The sequence below is a fragment of the Coturnix japonica genome, chromosome 3 (genome assembly GCF_001577835.2).
Source record: "Coturnix japonica isolate 7356 chromosome 3, Coturnix japonica 2.1, whole genome shotgun sequence".
NCBI classification, from domain to species: Eukaryota; Metazoa; Chordata; class Aves; order Galliformes; family Phasianidae; genus Coturnix; species Coturnix japonica.
Window position 1 is genome coordinate 34,133,541 of NC_029518.1, and position 18,261 is coordinate 34,151,801.

General features: G+C 37.3%; 1 protein-coding gene across 1 annotated transcript in view; it reads left to right on the forward strand.

Annotated features, from left to right (window-relative positions):
• LYST (lysosomal trafficking regulator) overlaps positions 1-18,261 on the forward strand; it is a 73,906-nt gene that overhangs the window by 40,593 nt on the left and 15,052 nt on the right. The window contains 21 exon segments of the mRNA XM_015857824.2: positions 831-1,004; positions 1,887-2,036; positions 2,645-2,782; positions 3,615-3,813; positions 4,502-4,633; positions 5,714-6,032; positions 6,034-6,330; positions 6,827-7,004; positions 7,666-7,835; positions 9,222-9,452; positions 10,370-10,536; positions 11,004-11,156; positions 12,094-12,285; positions 12,906-13,084; positions 14,200-14,406; positions 15,582-15,758; positions 16,194-16,270; positions 16,471-16,659; positions 17,133-17,278; positions 17,366-17,462; positions 18,117-18,178. Coding sequence (XP_015713310.2) covers positions 831-1,004; positions 1,887-2,036; positions 2,645-2,782; positions 3,615-3,813; positions 4,502-4,633; positions 5,714-6,032; positions 6,034-6,330; positions 6,827-7,004; positions 7,666-7,835; positions 9,222-9,452; positions 10,370-10,536; positions 11,004-11,156; positions 12,094-12,285; positions 12,906-13,084; positions 14,200-14,406; positions 15,582-15,758; positions 16,194-16,270; positions 16,471-16,659; positions 17,133-17,278; positions 17,366-17,462; positions 18,117-18,178 — 3,634 coding nt within the window.

Below are 18,261 nucleotides of genomic sequence, written 5' to 3' on the forward strand. Positions count from 1 at the left end.
CACTTGGGCTTCTGAACGTGAGGATATTTTTTTTAGGAGAATTGTAGAGCTAATAGCACTTTAAGTACAGGATATTCAAAATGCAAACATGATTAAATGTAAAACCACAGAGTGTGCAGAGCTTGAACTTTAACAGTGAGAGCTTTTCTAGAAGGAGGCTGTTGAGCTGTGTTCAAAGGTTTATCCTGTCTAAGAAACTGTACTGATATACAGCATAGCAAAAGCACCTGTAGGAACTGGAATTCCATGAATGTGAGATTTTTGTCCTAAGTCTCCAGTTAAAAAATATATATGCATATATATTTGCTCCTTCTTGGGCTTGAATTGTAAGAATTGAACAGGAAAGAATGGTGCATTGTTTTCATTTGACAAAATTTTATGGACAAAATAAAACATCACTGTTTGGATGTATCTGGGTGGAAGCACTCCGTCTCCAGGAACTTTAACTTAAAACTTGACTTCAAGATTTAAGAAAACTTTTTTATTCTAGGGGGGAAAAGAAATAAAAGCTTCTTCCTATTAGTGGGCTATGTGCTTCAGGGGTTCACGGTATAGCAAGAATTGTTGTCTTCTACAATTTGTTTAGAATAATCTATTTCTTACAAAGGAATTCTTGTGACAATTCCTCATTTTCTTAGTAAACGATCATTTATCACACTGTGGATCAGTACATCAGATATAAAAATCATAGTGTACAGACATAACTTTCATTTGTTGCCTATGTATGTGATCTGAAAAATCTTGAAGTAGCTTAATCCAGAAGGTATCATTTAAGCACTTTTTTGTCTGAATGTTTCTCATATCAACTCTTTCATTATGCTTTTCTTCAGGTTGTAGAGATCAGTAGCTGTGAAGACACTCAAGCTCTAGCACTACAGCTTATACTATCTTTAACAAAATACAATCAACAGAGAATACAGGAAATGAAAAATTGTAATGGTTATTCCATGATTCACAGAGTGTTGATCAAACCAAAGTGCGTTGTTGGATTTCGCATGCTGAAGGTACTCTCTAAACTTGATGCTGTGTTGAATGTTAGCACAAATTTAGAAACTTATGATTTTAATTGTACGTTTGTGGTCACTCTTCCCAGGCAGAACAGTGATTTGGAACCGGTTCTGAGTGTAGAAACTACTGATGGGAGAGTTGTGAAATGTGTTGAGAGATCCTTATTTCAAGGAGGGATTGGGGGGAAGTCAACTTCTCTTTGAGAACAAAGATCTTTGGTTAAACTTAAACTCCTAAGCATTTAATGAAATCCCTTTGTGTGTTCTTACTGCAAGATAGATAAACAGCAAGGCCTTTGCTAGTATGTATTGAAAATAAATAAATGAACTGCGGATTATCTGAAGCATCTGGGCAATAACTCTTGTAAAAATTTACTTTTACTGGGAAGTCTTTGTATGTTGATTATGAAAACACCCAATAGCGATATTTTGTGTTGTGTGTGTAAGTATATATGGAAAACAGTCAATTGAACTCTGTCTTGTGGTAGACAGAACTGTTACAGAATCCATTACCTGAATAAAATAAAGGCTGAGCTTTCTGTAATTTCAAAGCTTTGGAGAGAATGTAATTCTCAAGCCAGCTAGTTTCACAGGAAGAGGCCGGGTTTAAGGCTTTCAGATTGTCTAATAGTTGGGTGCCTATCTTGGTGCTCAAACTACCTAATGTTTGAAGATGTATCTACTGGTGCTGTAAGATTTGAACCTCTGCAATGCTTACAGTGGAGTTACTAAAATTGTTTTCTGAGCTGACCAGATCAGTAGATATGGGACTGTCCTGTCAGGAGATAGATGTCTTCATAAATATTTTTTTATAAGGCTGTTAGGACAACTGATCTGTTTCATACTTAAAATATTCCATATGTCCACCCTCTCTTTAAGACCCTCCTTGAAGGATGCTGCAGTGGTGAGATTCTCTATATAAATGAGAACGGGCAATTTGTGCTTGACACAGATTCTACAGCAGTTATCCAAGACGTTCAGTTGTTAGAAAAGCTGCTTCTTGACTGGAAGATTTGGTCTAAAGCAAAGGTAATTCGTTTCTTTTGTAAGAAACAAAGAATTTGTTCTTTTTTTTTTTTTTTTTTGAAGTCTAAAAGTCAATTTAAAAAAACACCTAGAAGTCTGAAATGCTTTTCTTCATTTAGAAAATCTGAATAATTACAGGCATCTAAAAATAAATGGTTCTTGTTTTATTTTGAATATACAGTAGCAGCGTCAGGCTTCCACTGTCAGTTTTGAAGGTCGCCTTAGTGCATTAAATTCTAGAAATGTAACATGTGCAAATGATTTGTTGAACTGATAACTTTTTAAAATTAACTCCGACAAGTTTGTAAGGGGAAAAAATCAATCTGTTGTAATTAACCATCTGGTGTTAACAAAACAAAGAGTGCATGATACATGGTTTAGGTAAAATGTAATCTTTTCTAGCCTGAATCAATAAGATGTGTTCTCTTGCAGTGAGCATAACTTTGGTTTCTAGTTTGGACTTGATCATTTACAGTCACTTAATCTTATTTCACACTGGCAAAAAAGTGCTCTTGATTTGACTAATTAATAATCTGTTAACTATTCTTTTATACTCAGTATAGACTTAGCATTATATTTTAAACCATGCTCCTGTTCTGTTTGTTTTTCAGCAAGGTGTTTGGGAAACTCTGTTAGCAGCTCTAGAAATCCTTATCAGAGCTAACCATCACCAACAGATGTTTAATGTTAAACAGCTATTGAAAGCTCAAGTGGTGCATCACTTCCTGTTAACCTGCCAGGTTCTGCAGGTACTTCCAGTCTGATCCTATTTTGTTCTTGGCAAGTACTAGATTTTACTTAATGGAAAAAAATATGGAACTACATGTGATAGGGAAGAAATGTTATAAACGTTTCTTTTTTTTTCCTTACTTGCAGGCCCCTTTCTTCTTCAGCAGGCATTGCTGATGTACAATGGTAGAGTACTTGGGGTACCCCAAGTACTTTAAGTACCCTATCGCTGATAGAGTAAGCAGAGTGAGCTGTATTTCTACTGATGGATAGGAGGGGCGGGAGTTCTTCACCATCTGTGACTACTTGAATGAGAGCTTAGGCACTGGGTTGCTTGAAAAATCCATACATGGGGAGAACCTAAAAAAAACCAAACACCTGAACCTTTGATATCGAGCAAAGTCCTTGTTACTGAGAAAGAGAGATTACTTATATGAGAATCCTTTAGTAGCTGCCTCTAACTATTAACTATGCTTTAGCAGCAGTCTAATTTGTTGTTTTTAAGTAAATATGGCGCACCAACTATATTAGTGTAGTTTCAGAAACGTGTCATTAGTTAGCAGTGACCGAAATCTTACCAAAACCTTTGCAGGCTTTTTAATGAGTTCAGATTTGTGTTAATCTACTAGAAGTGAACTTACATAGCATCAACACTATACTGTTTGTCTTGGCTTTTGACATTGTTTCCCTTAGGTAATGTTGAGTAGGTACAGTTTCTTTTTCAAGTTTTTCAAATGGTATGATTTTTATTGCTTTTTTCTTTGTCTGTTTTCCTATTGCAGCATGATAATTAAAAATACTGTCAGATGAGTAACATAAATAACAGTTGTACTGTTCTTCCTTTCTTTCTAGGAGCATAAAGAAGGGCACCTTGCCTCTCTGCCTCGGGAAGTTTGTAGGTCATTTGTAAAAATAATTGAAGAAGTACTTGGATCTCCCCCAGACCTGGAATTGCTGACACTGGTCTTCAATTTCCTCTTAGCTGTTCACCCTCCCACTAATACATATGTTTGTCACAATCCTACCAACTTCTACTTCTCCCTGCACATAGGTAGATATGGCACGTTTAACTATGAATACACAATCGGAGTAAAATAGATTCTAATCTCTGAGTAGAGGTTTTATTTTTTTCTACAGATAATAGCTTTTGTTGTGTCCTGAACTTTCTTTAAAGTTTATTGCTGCTTAGTGTAATAAATAACATTTGCTTCCTGTATGAACACAGTGCTTAAGAATATATACAAGTGTGATGACTCTGAGATGCGTGTGGTTTTGCAGCATCGGTTAAGAATGTTTTGTTGCAGTTGCTTGTGCCTCCAGTTTTAGTAACTGACTTCCATTCAAAGGCAGTGTGGCTGTGTCTTATCTATCATTTAAAAAGAATAAGTATAACATTCTAAGTAAGAACAGAACTGATTATTGATGTTCTGAGCTTTATTAGGTGAACTTATTTTGATGCAGCAAAAGTCAGTGTTTCCAGCTGGATGCACGTGAGGACTGCCTTTAAATGTAATTACTTCAGAATAGTTTGACATTTTGTATTCTGGAGCAAAATATGAAGATAAGTAACTAAAACAATGAAAAACCTGTTCTCAAGTGATTTTTTTCTCAGATGAGTTAAGCACTTCTTGTTACATTCCAGTAATCAGCTTGAAGTGTAGCCTGATCACTGTGAATCTTGATATACTAAGGATGTGAACTTGTAAAGCTTCTGTGTAACTTTCCCCCTTTGTTTCTAGATGGGAAAATTTTTCAGGAGAAAGTTGAATCCCTTATGTACCTGAGAAATTCCAGCAGTGGTGGGAAGTCAACAGATGGTTCTGCATTTGTAGTTACAACTCCAACTGGATTTGCAGCTTTACCACTAGAAGGTAAAAATAACAAACACCTAAGGACATTAAAATACTGCCCTTTGCAGTGTCCTGGGGTATTGCTTTCCCACAGGTTTTTCTTCCTAATTCCCCTACCAGCAGCCCTTCAGAGTTAGGTGTCGGACAGCAGAAAAAGGGCTGAATTGAACAGACTGCTTCAGCTGCTCCTCTCTCCTAAATGGAGGAGAAATTACTGTGTTGATAGCTCAGGCAGAGAAGTGAACCAGATAGCTGAACAACTCCTGTTAAACTTGCTAGAGACATATGAGAATACCTTAACTAGAGGGCATTTAAAATAGTGAGCAGCCTGCCAGTGCCCTCTGAAATGTGTTGGTAGATTAAACCTGGACCTTTTACGCAGGAGGGAAGAGCAGCCTGTTGTTTGATTTTTGCTTTGAGCAGAGAGGTTGAACTAGACAGTTTCTGAAGGTGCGTTCATCATAGAATCATAGAATGGCTTAGGTTGGAAGGAATCTTGGAGGTCATCCAGTTCCTGCTCAATTGCTTTGGGCAGGGCTGCCAGCCACTAGATCAGACAGCTCAGGAGCCCATCAAGCCTGGCCTTGAATGCCTTCAGGGATAAAGCATTCACAGCTTTTCTGGGTCGCAGTCTCACTGCTGTCTGAGTAACAGATTTCTTCCTAACATCCAACCTAAACCTCCCCTCTTTCAGTTTAAGTCCATTTCCCCTTGTCTTGTCACAATTTACCTGGGTAAAAAGTTGGTCCTGATAACAGCCTTCCATCCTCAGTGATTCAGTGATTCTGAATAAATTCCTTCTGAGGATTAGTTAAGAGGATCAGAAGGTAAATATAAGAATGAATTCATGTGGAAAACCTGTTCAAGTAATTCATGCATTTTCCTGACTTGATCATGACTTGCCAACTGTATGGCTGCATAATAATCTGATATCTCTACTTGGTTGTTTGGCAAAACCTGAGCTATGTCAAGTGTGGAATCAGCTTTGCTATGTAGGATTAGTTTGGAGATCAATGTTACATTCCACATGCAAGTAAAACAGTTAAGGAAAAGCTTGTTTTGAGAGAAAAACCGATGCTTAGTATGTCCTTATTTCTCTAGGGGATACTTCTGAGGCTAGTGTACAGCACAAGATAAGTTTTCAAGTGCCTAAAAGGCTTTGCAAAAGCTTACCAGCGTCTCCTACTTCATCACCTCAAGTACGTAGAAGAAGACTAATGGAAAGATCACAAAGGAGCATAGATGACTTGCAGAATATTGATAAGTATGACTATGGTGATCTTGAGGGTAAAACTGTTTTTGATGGACATTCTGAAACCATAAAAAGGGCGCAGGAAGATTTTCTTAGCAGTTGTGAGTCTGCAAAAACAGTTTGTGATTCAGAGTTAACGTCTGCTGAAATGTTTGAAGACATTCCAAAAGAAGAGCTATCTGAAAATGCATTTAGAGAGTAAGGAAGCAGATGCAGATTTGAAAGGTAAAGAAGGTGACGCTGCACCTCAGCTGTTGCTGCGTCGTCCAGACAATCTGAAAGGACTTCAGAAGAGTCAGAGTACTTTTGCAGGGCTGGGTTTAGCTTTTTCTGTTCATGGAGGATCTTCAGCCATTGCTCGCTGGCCAAGCTTTGCTGACAAGAATGCACTTCCTGAGGAATGGGAGAATCTTGCTTTTTCCTCAGCAAATGAGAATCCCCGAAAAACATATGAAAGCTCTGAGAGGTAAGCAGATAAAAACATAATAAATAAGCAGTAGCTCATTGTACTGGGGAAGGGTTTATTTTCCTATGTTTTAGTCTTGGCTACTGTCCTACCATGTTAGGAAATCTGCAAGAGTAAGGGAATATTTTCAATGGCTGTAATAAACCCATTCATTAAGCTCTTGGTAGTTCACAGAATTGTTTTATTTTTAATCCTCAAATATATATTTTCGGTTGGGAGCTAATGATTACTGTGTATGGTAGGAGTTGAGACTTGTTCCGCTATTTCCTCAGAAAACTCATAGTAGTATTTCTGGTCACGTTACCCTTTTGTTACCCAAAATCAAAAGTAAATCTTAAACATAAAAAATAAATATTAGTGAAGAGTGATTCATAGGAGAAATGTCTGTCAGATTTCCTCTATTCCACCTCTTCAATCTCAGCAGTAACTAGCAATTATGTGTTTGTTTCCTATTGTTGGCAGTGAACTGTGGTAAAACGTATTCCTTTGTCTTCAGGTATACAGAAGACTGTCTTGTGCTTATCTGTTGTGGATTGTATGACCTTTTGCGTGGAGTTCTCCTAATATTACCAGATGTCATGCTAGAAGATGTGATGGACAAACTTATCCAACCTGACTATCTTATAGTTCTTGTGAACCACCCATCTCCTCTCATACAACAAGGCGTCATTAAAGTAGGCCAATAGAAAATTTGAAATTGTCTACTAGCTTAGTTAGCATTGGAAGCATGAGAAAACCTTCATTTTTGTAGGCTTACTTCTCAGTTTTAAGATCTGTTTCTACTCTCACAGATTATAAAAACAAAAACAGACCAAAAGACCCCCCCAAAAAAACCAAACCCAAAATATCAAGCTTAAAGAATCTGCAAGAGATGAATATGATCTGTGTGCTGAGCCCCATGGTCTGCGCACCAAGGTGGAGGGATTAACAAATACAACAATTCTAAATCTAAGTTGGCTGATGCATTCAGTCTCCGTGTGTAGGGAAGAAATCCTTTTATGATGGGGGGGTGCCCACAGAAGATTTGGGTGCTTTACTATTGGAAATCTTCAGTCAGAGCAGAAGAGGCTTTGAGCACAGTGGAAAGTGTCTCTGCCTGCCTATGGTGGAGGGGTTGGAATTAGGTGATCTTTAAAGGTCCCTTCCAAGACAAACCACTCTGTGATTCTGCACTTGTTGTGAATGTGACTTCATTTCACTTGAACCTGACTAAAAAACAGAAGTAGCCTTCATATTAAAAAGATGAATTCAACTGTTGTGAGAAATAAGGGCAGTTTAGACTGTAGCTGAAGTGTCACATTTTTTAAAACTTTGAAATGATGTATTTGTTTTTAGCTGCTGGATGCATATTTCAACAGAGCAAGGAGAGAGCAGAAGGAAAAATTCTTAAAGAATCGTGGCTTCTCTTTGCTTGCCAACCAGCTCTACCTTCACCAGGGGACTCAAGAAGTTGTAGAGTGCTTTTTGGAAATGCTCTTTGGCCGTTCTGTTGGCCTGGATGAAGAGTAAGTAATGCTTTGCTTTTACATTCCATGACTTAATTATTTGAATTGGAAAACAGTCTTTTTTTGGTAAAAGCAAAAATGTGATAGGTTTCTGATTCCTTTTTTGATTCCTTCCTTAAAAACATTTAAAAACTCTAAATGTTGTGTTGCTGCTTTAATAATTTTAAGTGCTTTTAAAATACTGAGGACTATTGTATGGCCCTTAAGCTGTTGGTTAGCAACTTCATCTGATGGATGCTATCAGCTGGGATGTTCTAAACAATCAGGATTTATGAGGATCTCAGAGGTCTTCACACTGTCAATTTACTGTAGTCAGCTTAACTTCTTTTTTATCTCTGTGATCCTACTAGACTGCTACTACTGGATTTTGATAAGTAATTGGAGGAAAAGCTTGCTGCCTCTTGTTCTCCTGACTTGTCCTGATTGTAAATCCCCATTTCCTTTAGGGCATATCCCACAATTGTGCCATTTGTTTGAACTAAAGAAACTCCCCATGCTGGCAGGAACAGAGATGCTTCAAGCAGACAATTATCTTCCTAAGCAAGTGGTGTATTTTAGAATTAGTTTGACAGTGTTATTGATTGTGCAGGGAGAAAATGCATCTGAGCACAGTCAGCAGCACATAAATCTTGAAAAAAGCTCATTCTCAGTTTCCTTCCTTGCAGTATTTGTAACTAAATGACTTCTGCATATTGACCTGATCTTCCCTCAGTACCAATATTCCTGTTTAATTGCAAGACTTAAACCTTATAGCTGCTTAAGTAGCCCCAAAGCAGAGAACTGTTATTTTCTCAAGACTGATTATGGGGCTGGAAAGTTAATTCTTATGACTCACATTCTTTAAGGATTGTACATTAATATGTGATAGGATGATAACCTTAGAATAATCCAGTTTGCTAACTCAGGGCCTGAAGCCCTGCTTTTAAATTCTGCAACTGAAGTAAGTTAGAAGTTGCCAAACTTGATATAAACTTCACCAGTAATGGGTATAAGATATGAGACCTCCTGCTAGGTCAGTATGACTTAAGTGAAGTCAGTCTTTGTTTGGTTTCTTGGTATTGTCTGTAATGTTTATTACTGGAAAGAAGTCATTTTGTTTACTGATTGAAAAAGACTGTTTTCTTGGAATCTCTACTGCAGACCATTGGTAGTTAGCTGAAGTACCGGGTATGCTTTTAGGTACTTCATTTCCTTACAGCTCTTTGAAATGTTTTATTTTACTCTTATTTCAGCAGTAGTTACAGTGTTAGTGTAATGAAATGTAGGAATTTGCCATCTACACGTTTGCCAGAATGCTGTTATAGACTGATACTGTAGCATTCAAAAATACTGTGTATACCACGCTTCTATTTTAAAGACATTAGACTGACTTCTTTGTTTTAATAGATTTGATCTGGAAGATGTCAAGAATGTTGGACTTTTTCAAAAATGGTGTGTCATTCCTGTTCTGGGTCTTATAGAGAACTCATTATATGATAATGTTCTGCTGCATAACTGCTTCTGTCTCCTGCTACAAATTATAAACTCCTGCTCAAAAGTCGCAGACCTGCTGCTTGATAATGGTTTGCTGTATGTGCTGTGTAATACGCTGGCTGCTCTCAATGGACTGGAAACCAAGTGAGTGTTTTATCCATTGCTCTAAGATAGCACAGACACAATGTTAAGAGTAGCAGAAACTGAAGTGTATTGTGTTCTTAGTACTTAGTAAAATGTTCAGAGACCGCGTACAAAATGCTGCATTTATGGCTTACAACTTTTAACTGTACCTCCAAATAAAAGCTAACGTTTAGATATTTGGTTTAAGCAATACAGTATGCTGTTTATAAAGTGTCCTTTGAATGCCTTAAATTTTCAAGTGAAAGGACCTTTTGAAGTGCAAAATTCAGTGTGTGTCTGGAGGCTTCTCCTAGTAAAACTTGAAAAGTAAGATGAAGGCACAGGAGTTGGTAGCGGTCTGCCGTATCAGTGGCAAATGTTGACAGTGCACAAAATCCCTCCTGTGATTTAATGTTTGAGATGTCGAGTAATGTAAACAACTTCATTAGTTATGAACATTCTGGACTTCTTTAAAAATGGTCATAAAAAGAAGGAAAAGTGGGGTTTCTTGCATATTTATTTCTTGATACGCTGAAGAACTAAGTAGATTTTCTTTTTAAAGCAGTAATTTAAATTCAGGATGCTTATAAAATGAGAGTTTATCCTGAATTCTTCAAGGTACTATTTGAGAAATTTCGACTTCAGAACTGTTCTTAAACTTGTAGACCTGATAATAAAAATCATTGGTTTTTTTTTCTGATGAGACTTTGTTACAATCCTAATTTTACTGTCATAAAGACTTTTCAGGCATCCAATTTGTAAAGGTTAAGCTCCTTGATTACAATTCCCCAGCTTTCAGCAGCAATGTTTTTATATCAGATTCAACATAATATTAGATATGGCTGGCAGAAGTGGCGGGAAAAATAGTAATAGGTCTCATTACAGCTTATGGTCTTTTGGCATTGTAATGTTTCTGGTAATTACAACTCTGTTTGCAGCATTCCCCTGAACGACTACAAGCTACTTGCATGTGATATACAGCAGCTCCTGGTAGCAGTTGCAATTCATGCCTGCAGCTCCTCAGGTTCACAGTATTTTCGTGTTATTGAAGATCTCATTGTGCTGCTGGGTCATCTTCAAAACAGTAAAAATACAAGGATGCAAAGTAAGTTATTTGCTTACTCTGGGGGGTCGCAGGACTGGAGAAGTACATCCACTCCCAGCCAGTTTGTTTAATATTCCATTTAAGGGAGAAGGGGGAATTTTCTGCTTATGATTATTTTTCTTCTCCAAGTGATACTCTTCCTTGGAAGCCTGTCTCGTGGTTGTGAACTGCTAATCTGAAGGAACAATAGATCTAAGATCATACATGATGTTTGAATAGAAACATTCTGTAAAGTTGTTTTTAGCTTATTTCATAGTAATTCAATGACTTTTCTGTGAGTACTCACTTATGTACCATGTGCCTTTGTGTACTAGTGAGCTGGCTTTCTGTCTGGCTTCCATGAAATCTAAGATTTTATTTCACACGCTGTGTTCTTTCACTTTTTTGTACAAATATCTGATTAAAAATTGTTGAATGCTTGTAAAGTAAGAATCTGTCACACATGCAATTCATGTTTCTTCCTGTAGATATGGCAGTTGCTCTGCAGTTAAGGGTTCTTCAAGCAGCTATTGAATTAATAAGAACTACAGCAAGCAGCGATGCTCAGGAGCAGGCTGGTGCGGCCCCATCGCTATCTGCAGCACATCGTGCCATGTTTCAAAAGCGTAAAGGCATTGCTGGTGAGCAGCAGAAGTCTATACTTGCACTCTTACCTTTGTTTATTACTAGTGGAACTCTATTTTTGGTGATAGAACAAGTGAATCCTGTTCTAAAATATAAATTGATTTATTGGCTTTATTTATGCATGTGTATTTTGGAACAAAAACGCTTTTGGAGTCTTCTGACTGGAAACTGCATGTAAATAAGCATGTTTAAGACTGGGTAATATATGTAACTTAAAAACCTGATATGTATTTCAGTTGTTTAAAAAAAAAAGATATATTTTTCCATGTTTACTATGGAACCTCTTTCTTGGCGTGATCAGCTTTCAAGGCCTTTCAACATCAACCTAGTAAATATAATGAAAATATTTTTGCTAGCGAATCTGGTAAGGTGCTCAAGATAATATAATGGTGTAATTAGAGTTACAACTGGGACTAACATTTCTCTGGAAGAACCAAATGCAGTAAAGGCTTGGCAGGTCAAGATTTTTTTTGTCCTCCAATGAATATTTTGATAGTACAGTTAAAAGTAGTTGTGTGTCAATGTTGGTAGCAATGGATGTGATACAAAATGTTTCTGTGCTGTAATTCTAAGCAGCAACTTATTTGCATTGATAAATCTGTCTTCTAGTCATCCTTTATTGTAATTGCACAGCAAGAAAAGGAATAAAACTGCCTTAAAATTTGCTTTGTACAAAAATACTGAAGTTGCTCAGTAAATCTCATCTTGACACTAACTTATTTTATGGTGCCGTTTCTCTATGTGTTTATCTTCAAATATGAGATATCTTGAAAGAGGCAAGCACCCAAATGACACTTACTCCATTTAACATTAATGTATTTCAAGTGCTTGATTTCATACAAAGATTTTTGCATCGTTTGATGAAGACGATAACTGAGTGATTAACTTGATGTGTTTTTAGTAGGACGCTTCTTAATGTTTCTTTACTTGAAGGTTCCAGAAAACTTTCGCCTGCTCAGTCTGATGCTCTGCTGATGAAAATGCGTTCAGTAGCAAGCGAGGAGTTCAATATGATGATGCAACGAAGAATGAGTCAAGAAAGTCCTATCCAAGCCACTGAGACAGAGTTTGTACAAAGGTTACAGAGGCTAACTGTCCTTGCTGTAAACAGACTCATTTATTTAGGTAGGAGTTTCTGTTCATTTGTTTTGACAGTGTCAGAATATTGTTCTCTGACAAATGGATGCTTGACTTCAGAGAGTTTGAAAGGAAAGTGATGCTGTTGATTAGCATTATTATAGATACTAGCTTAATGGTGTTAATTATAATCAGTCAGTCTCTCAGAAGTTTGCCTTGCTGTATTATGTTACTGACAGTCAAATCTGGATATCTGAATAAACTGAATAAGCTGTTGTAGTTCTGCATCGATTTGTCCAAGCTGCTTGAATTATGACCAGGAGTCAAATAGCAAAAATGCAAAAGGAAGCTTTTGCGTTCTCTTTTAAAATGCATCCATTTGTGTGCTGCTGTAGGATGCCTACATTTGTTAGCAAGCGTTGACTTGTGGAGTTAGTTCTAATTCCACAGAAACAAGACAGTGTTCAGAGAATTGAACTGCTCTGTGACTAGCTGTAAATGCTGGATGGTTTGTGAGGGAATTGAAATAAGCAGTACATTTTGATACTTAAAATAATGTAGTATAGTAAGTATGTAGTAAAGGCAATGTTTGATTTGCTGCCAGCTAAAGGAATGTAGGATTAGCTTTGCCAAGATGGTACTGATCAACTTGTCTGTTAAATTTTAAGTATCTTCTGAAGAGTGCTTTGACATACTGGGTATAACAGAAACAGCAAGTCAGAGCCGGCTTGCAGCATCCCAGCTGGAAGTTCCTGACGAAGAGATCCAGCAAGAGCTGCCCAACAGAACAAATCCTTTTCTGAAGGAAATGTTCAAAATGTTAATGGAAGGAATCAGGCTGTCCCCTGTAAGTAACTAATTATACATTTTCCACACAACTTATTATACCTAAAGCTTTCTATCAATAAATGTATTTCTTGCTGCCTCTCTCAGTTCAGCCATGGTATCATTAAAACCTGTTCAGCTTCCCAGTTATTCTTCCATTGTGAAATACTGAATGTATCTGTTCTGGTTCAGTCTCACAACATTTAGCATAATTCAGCTGCTTTAATGCTCGCACAAAAGATAAATAGACTTGTGTTTTTCTTGGTTTGCTGTTAGGCTCTATAAAGTGAGGCTTGTTGTATGTCCACAGATGGTGCATAAATAGCTTAAAATACATATATATAGTTTATCTGAGCAATTTGTCTGTAATATATTTAACAGTTGATGATGCTGAGGTGTATCAGGAAGTGGAACCTTCTTTCAGTTGTTGCTGGGTTTTGTTTTGTAACGTAGAGTTGTTAGCCTGTCAACCTTTCCAAGATGACTGTATTTCACTTGGGTAATTTGAAATGGTATGCTGGGGAAAATTAACTTATTGCTTCTTGTGTCTGTATCTCTCTTAAGTCATCTCTGTAAAAATTAGCTCAACTTGATTTTCTTTATAGCTCTGAAAGATCTAGTTTGTTAGGTCAGTTATCTTCCCATCATGCCTTGCCTGTAGTACTTGTCAAAGCCTGCATGTCAGTTTGAGCCCTAGCACTTCAATCAAATGCCTGGTATCTAATCTTTTGAGAAAATCCATTCTTGTCGATCTAGTGAATAATGCAGATGAGCTGTATATCAAAACAAACCCCTCAATATTTAAACCTTCTGTTTCAATGTTCCAATATCCACTTCTTAAATTGCTGCATAGTCCATCTGAGTACTCAGTTTAGCAAAGAGCTGTATTCCTGTCATTAGCCTATCAAGAGAAAATGCTCATCTTGTTAGAAAAAGCTTTGTTTCATTTTCAATAAAATGCCTTCAAACATACGATAAAACAGTAAATTAAACACATTATTTTGATAGAGAAATCTTTACTGCTTTTACACTTTGATCATTTTAATTGTAAGTTTCTTTTTGCAATGTAAATAAACCTTATAAAAGGAAGCCCTATCCCTCTGTGAAGACTAAAGAAACAATGTCCCTTTAACTTAGGGCACCAGCAGAACGAGCACACCCAAGCAGCAGTGGAAGAGAATTCTCTTGTCATGTAAAGACACTTTCCGTACGCAACTCGGAAGACTTCTTGTGCACATCTTGTCTCCAGCGAGGCCGCTACAGGAAAGAAAGCAGGCTTTGGAGATGGTCCGCGAAGTGAACCATCAAGAGATTCTGTGTGACTGTCTTAGCCCGACTTTGCAGGTAAGCTTTAGGGTATTATTAGAAGTCTGTAGAACTTGGATTCAAATTTCTGGCTTAAATTGTACAATTAATGAGGGCAGGGTTTGAGCCTGAAGTTGTTTGCTGCTGTTGTAGCCTTCATACAGATCTGCAGTTACTCTGTTATCCTGATGGTGGGTAGCTTTGTGGAGGGCAAATATGGGATTCTTTCTAGTTGTTGTGATTATGTAGCACATCTTCTGAGTCATAGAACCATAAGGTAGTACTAGTTTTAACAGGAGGAACTGGAAGATGTTTGAAGGAGACTAACGAAGGTATTATGCTTGCCCTGGACTCTAACTGCAGACTTTCTGAAATTTGTTAGATCTGATTGCCGCAATAAATTGATTAAGTTGGTCATCAATTAAAGCAGTGTTCCGTTTTTCTGTATTTAGTCTTAATTCTCTAAGTGAGATAGTGTGTTCTATGTTCTTGAGACTCAAATACCTGAACAACTCCTCTTCCATTTCTGGGATTGAAAAGGAAGAAAAAACCCACTTTTGATTATACTTGCCAGTTTGCTTACTGTATGCTTGTGAGAAAGCATTTCTTAGTCATGACCTGTTATGGAGTAGGAACACTGCTGTTTGGGATCTTCTACAAGAATGAAAAGATATCAGTACACTATATGCTAAGGGGAGAAAGTACTCACTGGATGAATGTATGACATTAAACATTTCTGATCATCTGTACAGTAGGAGAAGAGCTGATATGCTAGCAGCAACTTCTCTGGGGGTGTGTTGTGGAGAGCATTTATTGCCTGTGTCTGCTTAACTTCGTCATTTGTTGATTCTAATTTGTTAATCAAACAAGGTAAATTAGGAGCTTCTGACATGTACTAGTTGAGGTATAACCATTGTACCTAGAGAATCGGAGTATTTGCAAAAGAATTGTCTTTTCTGTAAGCCATTTAGAAAGACACGAGTTGCTCAAAAATGTAGAGGATTACACTGTGTGTTCTTTGTAGTTCTCTCAGTTTGTCTTTGTACATCAAAGCAGCCATTTTCTTTAAATCACAGAAAAAGCAGAAGTCCTGGCTGACTGGGAAAGGGAAAAATAAGGTCAGAGGAAGCAAGAAGTTCAGTGCTGTATGTGTTTTAGAGTTGAGAATGACCATACCCTTTTTTCTTCCTGCTTTCCTTCTTTTTGTCTTCTAGCATGGACCTAAATTAGTACTGTATCTATATGAGTTAATGTGCAATCACGTTGATGAAATGACCAAAGAAGAACAAACGGCAGCAGGAGACTTTGTGAATACATTAAAATGTTGTGGCTATAAATCTATTCCTCTGAGCCCAAGACCAAAACCAGATGTAATAAAAGCTTTGAAAGAGGTGAATAAACAACCTTCTGAAGTAGATTTACTTAAGACTACTGTTTACTATATGGGATTTGAGCTCTAATGAAGAGAGTTTGGTTTGCTTTGAGCCTGGCTTATGTTTCTTATTGGGATTCTCTTTGAGTTCTGAATAGTTCTTAGGCATGCTCAACACTTAGCAGTAATCTCATGTGTTACTGCTCCCTAGTTAAGTATAGTACTTCAAGCAAAGAGATGAACTTGCAGTTAACTACTAGTACTAGAAAAAGAAAAAAAAAAAAGATAACTTGTAAGCATATGACAGTGACATTAATTGAAGTGAAGATGTGGTTTTAACTGCTGGCAATGTATCGGGTCAACAGTTTTCTGCCAGTCTTCCTCTTAAACTGGAATATCCTTTAGCCTCTGATTGTTTCTGAGATGGGAGAAATAACATGGAATTTCTGTTCAGGATCAGAAGAAGTATGAGATGGAAGAAGGTGTGAACAAAGCTGCCTGGGAGAAAACAATGGCAAATAATCGACAAAAGTGAGTGCTTTCTAAAAAGAACTGTGAAAACTCTCTTGGAATGCTGCATGCTTGGCACGTTCCATCACAGTTACCTACGTGATTATTATAGACGTGTAGGATTTTTGAACTTAACAATGCTGGTTGCATTTTGTAAGAGTTTTTGCTTCTGCTTTCAATGTGATTTGACGTGTTAAAGTGTGATTCTTTTTTTTCCTCAGTCTCTTTCAACGTCTGGATACAAAATCTAAAGACATTTCCAAAATAGCTGGGGACATCACACAGGCTGTATCTCTGTCACAAGGAATGGAAAGAAAGAAAGTTATCCAGCACATCAGGGGGATGTATAAGGCAGAGCTGAGTGCCAGCAGACATTGGCAGGAGCTCGTTCAGCAGCTCACACACGATCGGTAAGTGGAGGGGGGGAGACACATAGTGCCTGATGTGCACTTTGTTCGACTTAGAGGACTGAAATGTAGATTATATAAAATTAAAATGACTCACATATGCTAATTGTCTGATGGTTAAAGACCTGTGACATACTTCTGGTTTATTCTCTTTATTTTTTAGAGCAGGTAAGCTGAGTAGTATTTCTGTTACTTCTGCCACTGCTGAACTAATTTGTTTGCAATAGCTGAGTTTTCAAAATACTCAGACATGTTGTATTGCTGACTTCAGCAGAATTAATAACTTAAAGAGCAGTCTTACAGTAGTTGTTCATAAACGGCGAGTCAGTGGGGGGTGCACATGAGAATAAACAACATAATTGCTTTTGTAATTATTTTGCAGAAAAAGCTGCCCAGTGGCTGTGAAACTGCTGCATCTCTACCATTTAAACACAACCTGAGTGAATAACACTGTAATGAACCTTGTTTTTTTTCAGAGCACTCTGGTATGACCCAGTCTATTACCCAACTTCTTGGCAACTGGATCCAACAGAGGGCCCAAACAGAGAGAGGAGGCGCTTGCAGAGGTGCTACCTAACTATTCCAAATAAATACCTTCTTCCAGACAGGCAGAAGCAGGAAGGTAATTATAATATATTGTAAGAATGGATCTCAGTAGCAATGAATGCTTGTTCTTTATTGCTTTTTGTGTTTGTTTTTTTTTTAATAGGCATAATAAAACCTCCCTTGTCTTACCTGTTTGAAGATAAAACACATTCTTCTCACTCTTCAACTGTAAAGGATAAAGCTGCAAGTGAACATATAAGGTAACTTTTTCAGATCTACCTTTCTCTTCCCCCTTTTCTCCTGCCATTGAAACTTCACTGTTAGTGTGAACTTAAGAAACTGAGTGAAATAAGAGACAAAGTCAGAATGCAGGGGGTTTTCTTGCTATACTTGCCAAGTAGCAGAGCTACCAACATGTGTGTTTCCTGATTCTTAAAATGGTTTGTCTCCATGAGTTCAGAAATCTGTAAAAGCAAATACCACGTGGTGTGATGTGGGTTTGGATCTTCTGTGGGACTGCCTGGTGGGATTTTTTTTTGTTACTTATCTACCCTGTGCACGTAGTACTAGATCTGGTAGGTCTTCCCATCAGTAAATTGTTCTTTCATCCTCCCTGCTTTTAGGATTTTAGGAGAATAAAACACTACTTAGCTAGTAAGCATTAAGTTAATTTACCGCATACTACAAGCACTAATTCTGCTTAAAGTGACTGAAGAGAACATACAATGCAATAAATTAAATATGAATACACTTGTATGTAAGTCCAGAACATCAATGTTCTAATTTCTTTATCTCCTTGGAATTAGAACCTTTACAGTCATGATGCTGAGAATCGTATTCAACTGTACCTTTTAAGGCTGTTAGCTCTTAATTCATGCCAGAAGTGAGCATTGCTAACTTTTGAATTATTCCAGAGTTAATCGAAGATGTATCAGTGTAGCACCTTCTAGAGAGACTGCTGGTGAACTGCTGCTAGGTAAATACCATTCTCAGTTCTCATAAATATTCTGTTTTGTCTAAGATCTTGCAGTGTATGTAAAGTTAGATGTTTATTCTGAG